This window comes from Geotrypetes seraphini, chromosome 3 (assembly GCF_902459505.1).
Source record: "Geotrypetes seraphini chromosome 3, aGeoSer1.1, whole genome shotgun sequence".
NCBI classification, from domain to species: Eukaryota; Metazoa; Chordata; class Amphibia; order Gymnophiona; family Dermophiidae; genus Geotrypetes; species Geotrypetes seraphini.
Window position 1 is genome coordinate 371,063,417 of NC_047086.1, and position 16,015 is coordinate 371,079,431.

A 16,015-nucleotide genomic window follows, 5' to 3' on the forward strand; every position below is an offset into this window, starting at 1 on the left:
AGGCAGGAGCAAGGAAAGGTCGCTCATGCCCGGTACACTGCTGGGCCATGAGAACTCAAGGCGGTCATTCAGGGAGAGGCTCCACACAAGGCAGGAGCGCGGAAAGCTCGCTCCTGTCCAGTATACCGCTGGACCACCAAGAATTCAAAAAGACACATGGGGGAGGCGGGAGGGAGATAAAAAAAATTGGCAGTCATCCTATTCCAGCCCACCATGTCATACAGCAGGCCCAGTGGAGGCCTGCAGGACATCAGGAGAGAGGGTGGACAGGGTACAGGGCAGGGAGGGGGCTGGGTGCAGAGCCGGGCAGGGCAGAAAGGGAGGAGAACTGGATGCAGAGCCTGGCAGGGAGTGATGGGGGCTGAGTGAAGAGCCTGGCAGGGGAAGGAGGGAGGGGGTAGGGCACATGAATATTAAAACACCCACACACACGTCTTATATTCGAGTCAATTTTTTTTCTTCCTTTTTGTGGAGAAAAGGGTACCTCGTCCTATATTCTAATCAACTTATATTCGAATATATATGGTATCCTTTCCAGTCCACTCTATTTTATAGAAAGGGAATGGAGACTTATATACCGCCTTTTTGTGGCTTTGGCATTCAAAGCTGACATTCAAAGTGGTGGGCACTGGAGGATTAAGTGATTTGCCCAGGGTCACAAGGAGCAGCACTGGGATTTGCCAGCTCTATCAGTGACCTCTATCATATCACCCCTGAGCCATCTCTTCTCCAGGCAGAAGAGCCCTAGCTCCTTTAACTTTTCCTTATAGGGAAGTTGTCCCATTCCTTTTATAATTTTTGTCGCCCTTCTCTGTACCTTTTCTAATTCCGCTATATCTCAGATGCAGTGACCAGAATTGAACACAGTATTCGAGGTATGGCCATACCGTAGAGCTATACAAGGGCATTATAACAATTTCATCTTTGTTTTTCATTCCTTTCCTGGTAATGTGTAGTGGCAGCTAAGAAAGCAAATAGAAGGGTAGAAATTAAGCTGAGGGATTAATTTAAACCAGCGGTCTCAAACACGCGGCCCGCGGGCCACATGTGGCTCTCCAGGTTTTATTTGCGGCCCGCGGTCTGGAGGCATCATTCTCTTTCTTTTGGAGCAGCAGCCGGCTCGTTCGTTCAAAGCTGCGGGTTGGCGGCTCCTTGCGCTATCCACTCCTGCATCGGAAGCCTCTCTGATGTCACAACATCAGAGAGGCTTCAGACGCAGGCGCGGATCTCACAAGGAGCCGCCACCCGCAGCTTTGAACGAACGAGCCAGCCAGACACGCTGCTGCTCCAGTGGCGTACCAAGAGGGGGGGCGGTCCACTGTTCTCTTCCCTGCAGGGCCGACCAACTCTGGCGCCCGACGTCAATTCTGACGTCGAGAGGACGTTCTGGCTAGCCAATCGCTGCCTGGCTGCCCAGAACGTCCTTTCCGACGTTAGAATTGACGTCGGGCGGCAAGAGTTGGTCGGCCCGGTGCAGAAGAGAAGCAGGGAGATGGCCTGTTCCCGATAGCGGCAGCAGCAGCAGCCTATTCCGCGGCGGCGGTGACATGGGGGAGAGCAGGAAGAAAGAAAGAAAGAAGGTGGGGTGGAGACAGAGAGCCAGAAAAAAAAGCAAAAAATGGGGCACGGAGGAAGGAAGAAAGAAGGAGGGGGGACAGGGAACCAGAAACAAAGCAAAAAATGGGGCACGGAATCAGAGAAAGACAGACAGAGAAAGAAAGAAAAAGTTGGGGGAGGGAATGAGGTCTGGAGGAGAGGAAGCATACAGGAGACTGAAAGAAGGGAAGAAGTATTGGATGCACAGTCAGAAGAATAAAGTGCAACCAGAGACTGATGAAATTACCAAACAAAGGTAGGAAAATGATTTTATTTTCAATTTAGTGATTGAAATGTGCCAGTTTTGAGAAAGAAAAAATATTGAACTTTAAATGTGAGTGCTGCAGAAAAAAATAGAGTACTTGGAGGGCCGCAGAAAAAATTGTTAATGTCTTATTAAAGAAATGACAATTTTGCATGAGGTAAAACTCTTTATAGTTTATATATCTTTCCTTTTAACTGTTAAAGGAAAGTTTTATAAACTATACAGAGTTTTACCTCATGCAAAATTGTCATTTCTTTAATAAGGCATTAACTATTTTTTCTGCGGCCCTCCAAGTACCTACAAATCCAAAATGTGGCCACGCAAAGGATTTGAGTTTGAGACCACTGATTTAAACCTACTCTCTGTTTTCTGTCTTTCAACCAGTTCTTAGTCCATAATAGGACATTACCTCCTATTCCATGATTTTCTAATTTCCTCAGAAGTCTTTCATGAGGTACTTTGCCAAATGCCTTTTGAAAATCCAAATACACAATATCAACCAACTCACCTTTATCCACATGTTCCTTCATCCCTTCAAAGAAATGCAGTAGATTGGGAAGAAGAAAAGAGCTCTCATTCTGTGTCAGCAGCTTTGGAAAGATTTGAAGTGTGATGGAATCTTATACACTGAATTGTAGGAGAAGAGAAAGCTACAGTTGACGCAGCCACTGGGGCACTATGAGAATCATGGTTGATTGTTCTTGGCAAAGTTAGAATAAAGTCTTTCTGATTAGAGGTAATGGAGGGAAAGCATACAGAAATTTGTCTCGCCAGTCGAGAAGTAAGGCATGAGACTCCAGGTGATTGGGAATGTAGATTCTGGAACAGAAGACTGGAAGTTTGTGATTGTGGGGAGAAGTAAAGAGATCCGCTTCTGGAGTCCCCCAATTCAAAAATATCTGACATAAAACATTCATAAGGTTGTAGGAGTCTGCTCAACTTGTCTGCCAAGACATTCTGTTTCCCTGCGAGATAAACCGCTTTAAGTAATATGTTGCAAGGAATCGCCCAGGACCAAATTCTGATCGCTTCTTGGCAAAGTGGATGAGACCCTGCACCTCCATGTTTGTTCACAAAGTACTTGGCTACCTGGTTGTCTATTCAAATTAGTACTCCTTGAGGAAACGATCCTGGAATGAGCACAGAGCATTGCAGATTGATTTAAGCTCGCGGAAATTGATGTAGAGAGAATTCTCTTAAAAATTTCAGCTGCCTTGAGTATGGAGACTGTCGAGATGGGCTCCCCAACCGAGCATGGAGACATCCACTGTCAATATCTTTTGATGTGGCAGAATGAAGAGAAGACCTCTGGACAGATTTGTTGGCGACAGCCACCACTGAAGAGATTGATGAAGTGCCAAGGTCATTTGCAGTCACTGGTATAGCATATCGGTGGCTTGAGACCATTGGGTCAAGAGCGTCCACTGAGATGTAGATGGGCAAATGGAGCGACATGAACCGTAGATGCAATGTGACCTAGAAGATGCATCATTTGACATGTAGGATGAATTGAAGAGAGGAGACCTTCTGGCAGTTATAAATCAGAGCCTCTGTTGTGGTAGAAAGGCATAAGCTTGTATAGTGTCTAGAAGCGCCCCAATGAACTCTAGAATTTGAATGGGTTAGAGATGGGATTTCTCATAAATAACTGTAAAACTGAGAAATTCTAGAAAATCTACAGTTGAATCCATGACTAGATGAGCTTTTTCAGGTGTCGGGGGCTTGATTAACCAGTCATCCAGATAAGGGAACACAGAAAAGGTGCAAGAATGGAGTGTTGTAGCCACTACAACTAAACATTTTATGAACCCTTTGGGTGCTGACACTAGACCAAATGAAAGCTCAAAAGAGTCTACAATCTAATTAAGAAAGACCCACTGGACAAAAATAGTGAATCAATATATGCTGCTCATTTAGGGAAATACAAAGAGAGAAGTGGTAGAGAGGGTAGGGGGCTACAGAGGGAATGACAAAAACAAATGTGGTGCTTTACAAACACAGTTTCAAAAAAGTAGGCCTTCAGCCTGGACATGAATACCGCCAGAGACGAAGCCCAACGTACTGAGTCAGGCAGGTTGTTTCAGGCATATGGCGCAGCAAGACAAAATGGATGGAGTCAGGAGTTGGCTGTAGAGGAGAAGGGTACAGACAAAAAAATCAAGTTCTACACCTAGTTCCATAGTACATCTTCCCATTTCCTGAAAAAGGTTTTCCAAGTTTATTCTGAACTTTCTATCCTGTCCATCAAGTAGATGTCTCAGCAACTTAGTCTATAATAGGATAAGAGAAGAGAATTAAGTATCAACATCCAAAGATGGAAAAGGGGGAAGGAACTACAATGTCAGAAAGAAAAGAGAAGAGGAAAACATATAATCTCTCCTCTCCAGCATACGAGTATATACTATATATTTACATCCTTCAATGCCACCTCACAGTTTTTGATATAGACATCAAATTATTTTGGTTTCCTTTCTCTAAACTGCCTCTACATCTATTCTTTCTGAGACAGCTTCTGGAACTACATGTGAATCCTCATGCATACCAAAAGCCTCTTGGCTCTCATCATGGTTTTTATATCACACTATTTCCCAATCTATCTGGCATCCCAAACACATAACTCTGCACTTTTTATACAATGAATTTTAACTGCCAAGTTTTGTTTTGTTTTTTTAAATTTTAGATCACATCTTATTTTGTCTACTCCTCCAGGGTATATCCATTCTACTTTAGACACGTGTTTCACAGGCAAACCTTTCTTTCAAACCCTTCCACAATGTCTTTCACAGATATTAATCTCTGAGGCATTTTCTTTACCACTATCTTCTCAACCATTTTCTAACCCAATCCACCAGGATAGGTGCTGGTATTCAAAAGCATCAAGTTGACTAAGGATTAACATTTCCTACTACTAAGTGGCTACATACGTATAGCCATTCAATTTGTGAATGTTTCCCAGATGCTCATCAGAATTACAGGCTGGCACAAATTTCCAACACAGCCTAACCTATCCAGCTAAACCTAGGCGTGACTATAACTGACAAAAATCCAGCTGGCTATATGAATTGGCTATGTTTAAATTTATTTTGAACTGTAACCTAGCCAGCTAGGTTGTAGCTGAAATGTTTTCTTATGATAGTTGGCTAAAACATATTGCTTTCTAATTCTGAGAGCAATTAAAAAAGAATTGCTGGCATGAGAGAAAGCAAGAAGTTGACAGCTGTTGCATCATCAGACAACCAAATTCTGAACTGCAACCTACTCCTGCAATGGTCTCCTTTTGTTGGAAAATCATTACCTTGCTTAGGAAGGAGAGAGTAACAGCAGCAATAGGACACTTACGGCGACTGTTGACAATAAGACTGTGGCTGTACAACTGTGTTTGCTAAGGAGTAAACCATCTGCTTCTAGCAAACCACAATAAAGTGTAAATCTCTATCCAATGTGGCAGTAGTCAGAACTAATGTTCTACAGAACCCAGAGAGAGGAAGTAACAGCAACCACAGAGCTCCAATTGAATACCTGGGACTCATATCTACAATACATTTTTTTAGCTATTTGCTTAAGCCAGTTGTATAACAGTAGTGTTGGGGGCATCCTATAATCCCCTGGAATATCATAGGACCCATAACTCAAGGGAGCACAGATATGGGGAAACACTGACAACAATTAGAGGGACTACCAGACATGTGAACTGAAGTCCAGACACCTGAAGCACTGTTTCCCAACTTCTTCAAGCCAAGTACCCCCTTAAGTCAAACAAATAACATTAATTTTTATTTATATACCACAAAAGCCTTTTGATTCTATGCGGTTTACAAAAGAAGGTAAGGCTGACCAAAGTTAGCGAGCAACAGCATAAATTGGCAGGCGGTTAACAAAGGAGTTTACAATCAGGTAACAAACAGAGATTTACAAAGAGGTAGACATGTCTAATGTCAGGGGCTACCACTCAACTTGTCAGGAACAGTTAGCAGTAGAGATTTACAAAGAGGTAGAACTGAACAATGTCATTGAGCTACAACATAGCTTGGCAAGAGCGGTTAATAATGGAAACCATATCTTAGGTATCTTAGAAAGGACTGCTGAATTTAGAAGAGAAGTATGTTTTTAGGAGCTTTCTAAAGTGTGTGTAAGAGGCTGATGCTCTGGTTGGTTCCATTCCGAGTCTCTGAATTCGTCTAGAACAGTGGTCTCAAACTCAAAGCCTTTGCAGGGCCACATTTTGGATTTGTAAGTACTTGGAGGGCCTCAGAAAAAAAATAGTTAATGTCTTCTATTGGAACATTGGTCCTCGACTTGGCAGCTAAACTTCAATGCTAAAAAATGTAAGGTCATGCACCTCGGCAGCAGGAATCCATGCAAAACTTACACACTAAATGGTGAAACCTTAGTTAGGACCAAGGCGGAACGTGATTTGGGGGTGATCATTAGCGAAGACATGAAGACTGCCAATCAAGTGGAGAAGGCTTCATCAAAGGCAAGACAAATGATGGGATGCATCCGAAGAAGTTTTATCAGCCGGAAGCCCGAAGTTATAATGCCATTGTACAGATCCATGGTGAGGCCTCATCTGGAGTATTGTGTACAATTCTGGAGGCCACATTATCAAAAGGATGTGCTGAGAGTTGAGTCGGTTCAAAGAATGGCCACCAAAATGGTCTCGGGACTCAAAGACCTCCCGTATGAAGAAAGGCTGAATAAATTGCAGCTATATTCACTTGAAGAACGTAGAGAGAGAGGAGACATGATAGAGACGTTTAAATATATCACCGGCCGTATTGAGGTGGAGGATGATATCTTCTTTTTTAAAGGCCCCTCTGCCACAAGAGGCCATTCGCTGAAAATCAGGGGTGGGAAATTTCATGGCGACACCAGGAAGTTCTTCTTCACCGAAAGGGTGGTCGATCGTTGGAATGAACTTCCACCTCAGGTGATTCAGGCCAGCAGCGTGAAGGATTTTAAAAGGAAATGGGATACACATATGGGATCTCTAGGGGGGTAAATTCAAGGGGGTAGGGTTGTTGGAGTGGGCAGACTTGATGGGCTGTGGCCCTTTTCTGCCGTCATCTTCTATGTTTCTATGTTTCTATGTTTATTAAAGAAATGACAATTTTGCATGAGGCAAAACTCTTTATAGTTTATAAACCTTTCCTTTTGGCTAAGTCTTAATAATAATATTCTCATTTATAACTAAAGAGACATATGTTCAAGAAACTGTTTTATTTTACTTTTGTAAACATACTGAGGGCCTCAAAATAGTGCCTGGCAGGCCACATGTGGCCCCCGGGCTGCGATTTTGAGACCACTGGTCTAGAACATAAAAACATAAACCGTGCCTCTGCTGGGTCAGACCTGAGGTCTCTCATGCCCAGCAGTCCACTCACGTGGCGGTCCATCAGGTCCAGGACCTGTATAGTAGCCCTCTATCTATACCCTTCTATCCCCTTTTCCTTCAGAAAATTGTCCAATCCCTTCTTGGAATCTAATACTGTCCGCTCACATGGCGGCCCATCAGGTCCAGGACCTCTATACTAGCCCTCTATCTATACCCTTCTATCCCCTTTTCCTTCAGAAAATTGTCCAATCCCTTCTTAAACTCCAATACCGTACCCTGCCCTATCACTCCCTCTGGAAGCGCGTTCCAGGTGTCCACCACCCGTTGAGTGAAGAAGAACTTCCTAGCATTGGTTCTGAATCTGTCCCCTTTTAATTTTTCCGAATGCCCTCTCGTTCTTGTAGTTGTCGAAAGTTTGAAGAATCTGTCCCTCTCCACTTTTTCGATGCCCTTCGTGATCTTGTAAGTCTCTATCATATCCCCTCTAAGTCTCCGCTTCTCCAGCGAAAAAAGCCCCAGTCTCTCTAATCTTTCAGCGTATGAAAGGTTTTCCATACCTTTTATCAAACGTGTCGCTCTCTTCTGAACCCTCTCGAGTAACGCCATATCCTTCTTTAGGTACGGCGACCAATATTGGACGCAGTAATCCAGATGCGGGCGCACCATTACCCGATACAGCGGCAGAATAACTTCTTTCGTTCTGCTTGTAATACCTTTCTTGATTATTCCTAGCATTCTATTTGCTTTCTTATCAGCCGCTGCGCATTGTGCCGACGGCTTCATTGTCATGTCCACTATTACGCCCAAGTACCTTTCTTGGGAACTCTCACTCAACAACAGCCCTCCCATCGTGTAGCTGTACCTCAGATTTCTGTTTCCTACGTGTAAGACTTTACATTTCTCTACATTGAACTTCATCTGTTTTCTCGTCGCCCACTCTCCTAGTTTTTTCAGGTCACTTTGTAAATCTTCGCAGTCCTCTTTAGTCCTAGCTCCATTAAATAGCTTGGTGTCATCTGTGAATTTTATTACTTCGCTCTTCGTCCCCGTTTCTAGATCATTTATAAATACATTGAATAGCAGCAGTCCAAGCACCGACCCCTGCAGAACACCACTCATGACCTTCCTCCAGTCTGAGTAGTGGCCCTTCACTCCTACCCTCTGTTTCCTGCCCGTCAACCAATTCCTGATCCATCTGTGTACATCTCCTTCCACCCCATGGTTGATGATTTTTTTCTGAATGCTGCCTTTGACTGAGGGAAAGGTGAAGAATGATTGAAAGTGAGTGGATCGGGCACATAATGCTTTGTAAAAGAGACAGCTGAATTTGAAGAGCATTCGTCCCTCTATCGTCCGCCAATGCAATTTTTGACAGAATGCGGTTCTGAGGTCAAATTTTTTCAGGTTAAAGATGAGCCTCACTGCAGTGTTTTGGACAACACTTAGTCTCCGGAAGTATTTGCTTAATCCTACTAAGCAGACAATTTTGCAGTAGTCTATGATGATTCTGACTAGTGCTTGAACTAGGAGTTGGAATGGCACCAATTCAAAGTATTTTCTTATGGATCTGAGATTCCAGAATGTGATGAAACCTTTGCATAAGACATGATCCACTTGGGCTGACATGGACAGTTGTCTATCTAGATGAACAACCAGTATTTTGATTGCAATTTTCAGAGCACCCTCCAGAGAGTCAATCTGCTCTGAGATCAGAATGCTCATATCATGGTACCAGGGGATGGTAGCAGACTGCAAGCACACCACAAAGCCAGGAGGAAGTGGATGGAGTCGGTTGAGTGACCAAAATGAACTCCTGCAAAGATTCAGAAATAAGGTCCGGCACATTGCAGACTTAAATAAGTGCAGGATCATGAGAGCATTTTTAGGCTCCAAAACCACCAGAGGGATCCACAGATCCAGCACACAGTCCCCAATCTCCTGCCCCGGGAAGCACTGCACCTGCAAATAAGGGGTCAGCAAGTGAGTCATCCGCATCAGGATCCCCCAGATCAGTCATGCAGCGAAAGCACAGTGGCAGGGTGAATTGAGAACATGTCCAAAGGAGCAATGCCACAGAGAGATGCCATGGAGTGGATTGGGACTGCGCATGGGGAGAACACTGGTTCTGAGATTCAGACCAGAAACATTCAGAAAAAGTGTCCTGATCCTGGGGCATAGAGTCACCCTAAGGTGACTAAAACTTTGCATTTCTTAGGCTGCAAAGGGTCCGCAGCCTGGCAGATAGAATTACCAGCTGTGCTGAATCCTGAAAGCCACAAAGGCTGCCCCGCCAGCGTTTGGTCACCTGCTTCAGCAGCGGAGAGGCTAAGCTGGACGCAATGGCACATGGCACAAAAACGCTCTAAAAATGCTAAATTTGAGCAATCCTTGCAAGAATCCACATAAGGACAGCCAAAGGACACCATCCCAGCAGGTTTCTAGGCAAAATTTGCAGTTTTGAAAAAGCAGGGAGCTTTAGAAAAAAAGATTGCTAAAAATCCAACATTTGGCTGCTGTCAAAACATTTGCGCTACAATCGCAATATTTTTCACACTTCCCAAACTCGAAAAGTGGCAATTTTATGATTTTTCAAGAGGGGGAACCGTCAGAAACACTTTTCCGACCTCCCCTGATTCCTGTCGCAGACTGTCTTTCCTGTGTACTCAAGGTGATTTGACAGGATCTGTGCTGTTGCCTGCTTTCAGCTCTCTCACAATAACTGGATGAGAAAATTCACTGTCACAATGGTTCTGTAAAGCTGATCACTGGGCTGGCAGTCAGACTCCTATGTCTGACTACACCAAGGGTTATTAGACATCCAGATTTCCCCAGACATGTCCTCCTTTTGAGGACATGTCGGGGGGTCCGGACAGCTTTTCAAAACCTGGCACTTTGACCAGAGCAGGCAGTAGGAGGTGGGGCGGGGCTAGGGTGGGATTGGAAGTGGGGCTGAGGCAGGGATGGGTGAAACTGGGCGGGCCTGGGGGGGTGGGTCTAGATTTTCCAAACGGAAAATCTGGTAACTCTACATCAAACTATCGTCTAGTTTTGCTGTGCAAACAATGCAGCTCTTCAGTTAGGCTTCAGCTGCACAGCAGGAACCCCCTTTCTACCCTCATGAAGGACAGATGCCTGCAAACTAAGGCTCCGATGTTCTAAGCTTACTGTTAAAATTTTGTGGGCTGTTGTAATGCTGGTAAATTGCGATGCTACAATAACTTTGCATGCAAATGAGCTCTGCGGAGGTCCACAGATGAGTCACTGGAGAAAGTGACAAACAAGCTCTTTCAAGCAGGGACTGTTGTCTTTCTCTTTGTGACTTTGTACTGCGCTGCGTGCATCTGGTAGCACTATAGAAATAATAGCAGAAAGAGGCATAAATGCGCCAGGAAATGCTATGTCGTAGGCGTGCCTTATTGTAGCTCTTCATGGGCATACATCATAAGCAAATGCTTTTTTCTAAATTGCTTCTGCAAGACATATATGCTGCCCCTGTATTTTGAACTTCCACCTCTTGCAATTGGCAGCCCCAGACCTGTTGGCATATGCTTTTAACGAACACACATGAGACAAGCCTTTAAGACAAGCATATGAGATGCACTTTTAACACACGAATATATGGCACCCCCCCCATCAAGTATGATAAATGTATTTTCATCTCTCACGCAATCAGCAGCCCAGACTTGCCAATGAACACTTTTGATGCATGCACATGAGACACACCTGAGGCATGCTTTTAACACACTACTAGCACCTCGAGATCTGCAGGTAATTTTGAGCATTAAACATCAGCGCTTCATTTTGTGCATCACCAGACAATCTCTGGGCATCATCCAGAGCGCTCATTTTAATATTAATGACCACATTGTACTACATTTACATAGTATTATCGGAGAATTCTATGAAGCACGGAAAAGACCGCACAAAGCCATTTTGTGCATTGGAAGCTAAAATACTTCAACGCTAAACCGGTTAGAAATGGTTTAGCTTTGATCGTTAATGGCATGGTAAGCTTAGAATATCGGGGCCTAAGGCCCTTCTCTGCACACCAGAAGTCCAATGTGCAAAATAAATGAGGAAGAGCAACAAGAAGAGATCTTGGCAGGTAAAAGCATATCGAGAACTCTGAGAAGACAAATACTGCTCTTTCAAGCCAGCAGGTAGAACTGTATCCTATATGGGTCAGACTGAAAGAGATGTAACAGAATATAGTTTTCATCATAAAGTATATGGGGACATACTTAAAGATCTCGATCAATATACTTTGGAGGAAAGGTAGAAGAGGGGAGATATGATAAAGAAATTTAAATACCTGTTTGCATAAATGTGCATGAGACGAGTCTCTTTCATTTGAAACAGAAACATAGAAACATGTGGCAGATAAAGTCCAAATGGTCCATCCAGTCTGCCCTTCCACACCATCCACTATCTCCTCTTCTCCCTAAGAGATCCCACATGCCTGTCCCATGCTTAAATTCAGAAACAGTCTTCATCTCCACCACCTCCACCGGGAGCCTATTCCATGCATCTACCATCCGTTCTGTAAAGAAGTATTTTTACTCCTGAGCCTATCACCTCTTGACTTCATTCTTCCAGAGTTTTCCTTCATCAACGCCACAGGGAGGAAATTCTATTTATGAGGCATTCAGTCAATGTTCAAACGAAACAAGATCTAACCACTATAAGCTGAAAATCTCAACCACTGTCACCAAGACAAATTGTGAGAGAAGTATAACATGTATGGATTTCCTCCAACAACAGTGGTGACAGTAGTTGAGATTTTCAGTTTACAGTGATCATATCTTGTTTTGTTTGGGCATTCAGTTTATCCCACAGATGGAAGCTTCACCCCAATCCTCAGCAAAGCAGTTCCTTGTGCACAAAGCAGGATTATGCCATACTAAGAGTTATTCTGAAATGCCAGCATTAAATCCTATGAAAGCTATAAAAGCAATTGTGCCAGGAAAATTATATAGCATATATGAATAGTTTTTACTTACATTTCAGTGTTTCTCCTGCATATGGAATGTGCAGTTTAAACCGATCACAGCTTGGTCCAGGAGTCAAGGATGTACAACTACGGTAGAAAAAAGAAAAAAAATCAAAATAGAAAACAATTTTGTCAACACAGGTGTCCTTTTAGGCATAAATAAAATCCCCTACTACTCCTGTAACTCTAACAAGACACACTATGTCTTTTCACACACAGTCCCCAGACAGACATAAATGAGTTTGCAAATGAAGGAATGGCCTCCTTGAAGCTTTGAATCTGAAGTAGAGTGTTAATGGAAGATTAGGTTTTTACCTTTGATAATCTTCTTTCTGTTAGTCCCTGTAGGATTCCATACGCTAGGTGTTCAATCCCAACCCGCAATCCGGAAGTTGCAGAAATTCAACACTTTTGTGAGCACATGCTCCACCCCCTTAGACTGAGAGCTAGCAAACATATCCAGTTAAGTTTCAAAGCTAAGTAACATACCTGAACAAATCTATGAAAAGGGGGTACAGGGGAAGATCCCCAGCATCATAAACAAACAATTCTTGAACTAGCCTGCTCTGCAAAATATGAACAAGTAATAACATGCACAAAAGCAACTCAGAAAAACATTGAGGAACAATGTAGATCTAACCTGTTGTGTGCAAGAAAGAGCCTTTGGCAATGTGCATACTCACAGAAAACTCCCCACAGGAACTGGCAACTGTCTAGAAAATCTTCAAGCCTGTAAGGAGAATAACCGAGGCAGAAAGAAGCAGGCTAGTCCAAACCACTGAGTGAACACAGAGAGGGTGGGTCATATGGAATCCTACAGGTACTAACAGAAAGAAGATTATCAAAGGTAAAAACCTAATCTTCTAATCTGTTACATCCCTTCCAGATTCCATATGCTAGATGACGTACCAAAGCAATGGTAGAAGCTAGGGAGGGACAGAAGAGCCTGCCCTCAACACCAAGGTACCAAAAGCAGCATCTGAACGAGCTGCCACATCCACATGGTAAAACTGGGTAAAAGTGTGAAGAGAGGACCAAGTAGCTGCCCAGCAAATCTCATCAGGATGAATCATGTGAGACTCCACTCATGACACAGCCACTCTTCTAGTCGAGTGGGCTTTAAGCAAAATTGGTGGCTGCTAGCCGCAGGCAATGTAAGTTGCAGAAATGGTCATTTGAATCCATCAAGCAATTGAGGATTTGGACGCCGACCAACCACGGTGAGGTGCAGCAGTTAGGACAAAAAGGAGATCAGATAGCCTGAAACTATTAGGTCTCTCCGAATAGTGGAGCTAGACTCTCCTATTGTCCAACTTGTGTAAGATCCGATCTTTGCGCTCCGAACCTGTGGCATGAAAATGCAGGCAAACAAACCTCCTGGTTATATAGAAGGCTGAATCCACTGTCGGCAGAAAAGAAGGAACAGTACGGAGACAACTCCTGCATCCATAATATGGAGAAAGGGTTCTCTACATGAAAGAGCCTGTAGCTGCTACATACTCTGTGCCGAGACAATGGCGATCAGAAAGATAGTCTTGATCGTGAGATCCAGAAGAGAAGCATCCTTCAGTGGATCGAATGGGGCTTCCTCGAGTCCCTGCAGAATGAAGTTAAGATTCCACGAAAGGAAAGGAAGACACAAGGGAGGTCACAAACAAAGAGTCCCTCTCATAAACCTCTCCATTTGGATGAGAAGAAAAGCAAACTAGTGCTCCTGCGGGCTCTAAGGCATGAAAGGCCTGCCACCCGAACCTTAAGGGAGGCCACTGCTAAACCTTTGCCTAGGCCTACCGGAAGAAAGGCCAGCACCACTGAAACAGGAGCCCTCTCAGGCTCCACATGATCCATGGCACACCACTGTTAGAAAGCCTACCAGGCCTTGGCAGAAGCAGCAATAGGAAAGGGTTTCTTCGAGTGCAACAGAGATAATAACATCGGAATAACCACACTTCATCAAGGCTGAGCGCTTAAGAGCCAAAGCACTTCCCCTATTGATGAAAAGGGAGCTGCAGTTTCTCATCCTGCTGATGATGGATGAAATCTGCATACCAAGGGTGATGAGACCCAACCGGAGCTACAAGAATCACAAGGCTGGGATGTGTCGCTATCCAGCAGACGACCTGACAGACAAGAGGCTATAGATGGAACACCTTGGTAGCAGAAATCCATGCAGAACGTACACCCTGAATGGTGAAAACCTAACAAGAACTGCAGCAGAACGGGACTTGGGAGTAATCATCCGGGAAGATATGAAAGTTGCCAATCAGGTGGAGAAAGCTTCAGCAAAGGCTAGACAAATGCTGGGATGCATTAGAAGAAGCTTTATCAGCCGAAAGCCTGAAGTTATACTACCTTTATACAGATCCATGGCGAGACCTCATCTGGAGTACTGTGTTCAGTTTTGGAGGCCACATTATCAAAAGGATGTGAAGAGAATGGAGTCGATTCAGCGAATGGCCACTAGGATGGTCTTAGGACTCAAAGATCTCCCATACGAAGAACGTCTGAACAGGCTAAGCTTATATTCTCTCGAAGAGCGCAGAGAAAGGGGAGACATGATAGAAACATTCAAATACATCATGGGCCTTATTGAAGTGGAAGAAGAAATCTTTTATGTTACGGGTCCCACGGCACCTGCTAAAACTCAGGGGGGGAAGATTTCATGGGGACACCAGGAAATACTTCTTCACCGAAAGGGTAATTGATAAATGGAATGGTCTTCCACGCCAGGTAGTTGAGGCCAGTACAACGCTCGACTTCAAGGGACGATGGGACCGTCAGGTGGGATCGCTCCAGAGGAATGCTTAAAAGACGGTTTTTCGAGCAGGGAGGGTTCTTGAGTGGGCAGACTTGATAGGCCGTCGGCCTGTTTCTGCCGTCATACTCTGTGTTTCTATGTTTCTATACAGGAGCTCGTGAGCCAGCCAGGGCTGACTCAAGGCATCTAGCCCTAGGTTTCCACACTGGGACCATCGACTGTAAAAGCGTCTGGCCTTCGAGTATTCTGCTGAAGCCATCAGGTCCATCTGGGGCTGACCCCAGTGCTGTACATTCAGACTGAATGCCTTCTGCAAAAGGGACCATTTTCCTGGGTCCAGCATTTGACAGATGAGTAAATATGCCGGAACATTGTCCACTCCTGCCACATGGACTGCCAAGAGAGACAGATGTGCACTTCATATGCCCCTTGACAATTTATGTATGCCGCCATCGTGGTGTTGTCAGAGAAGAGTCTGGAGAACGAGTAGCACAAGCCAAATTGCTCGGAGCTCAGATGATTGATCGACCAATATTTCCAACAAGGAGTCCACTGCCCCTGAATGAAGCGGTCTCCGAAGTGAGCACCCCAACCCAAGAGGCTGGCATCCATCATAAGAGTCATCCACTCTGGAATCCGAAGAAGCCTGCCCTGACAGAGAGGAAGCCACCAGCTCAAGCTGCTGCGTGCTAGCTCCGTCCAGGGGAGCAGCATCTGAAGAGGATGGCACTGCGGAGGCCACCAAGAGAAGAGGGACTCCTCTTAAAGGACGCATGTGTACTCTGGCAGTGCAGTCACCAGTGGAGGACAAGCATATACCTCCATAGAGGATGAACTGCGCAAACTGGTAGACAGGCTTTTGTCTTAAAGGAAACAGCCGCCACCGCTTTGATACCAAAAGATGCTACTGCAAAAGGCTTTGTCAACATAACGTCCACCCTGCGATCCTGAGAATCCTTAAGCAGCACTCCCCCATCACTAGGGAGGGCTATGTGCCGAAGAACCTGCAAAATTTACTTCAGGCTGGTCAAAAACTTGCTGAAAATCAAGTGGTAGTGGATAAAGTCTAGA

The 16,015-nt window shown here is 44.5% G+C and overlaps 1 protein-coding gene across 5 annotated transcripts in view; it reads right to left on the reverse strand.

The window, feature by feature from the left end:
* BABAM2 (BRISC and BRCA1 A complex member 2) overlaps window positions 1–16,015 on the reverse strand; it is a 467,557-nt gene that overhangs the window by 438,549 nt on the left and 12,993 nt on the right. For all 5 annotated transcript variants that reach the window (XM_033939322.1, XM_033939323.1, XM_033939325.1 and 2 more), the window contains one exon: window positions 12,197–12,273. In XM_033939322.1, the coding sequence (XP_033795213.1) occupies window positions 12,197–12,273 (77 nt within the window). The remainder of the gene's footprint in view (window positions 1–12,196; window positions 12,274–16,015) is intronic.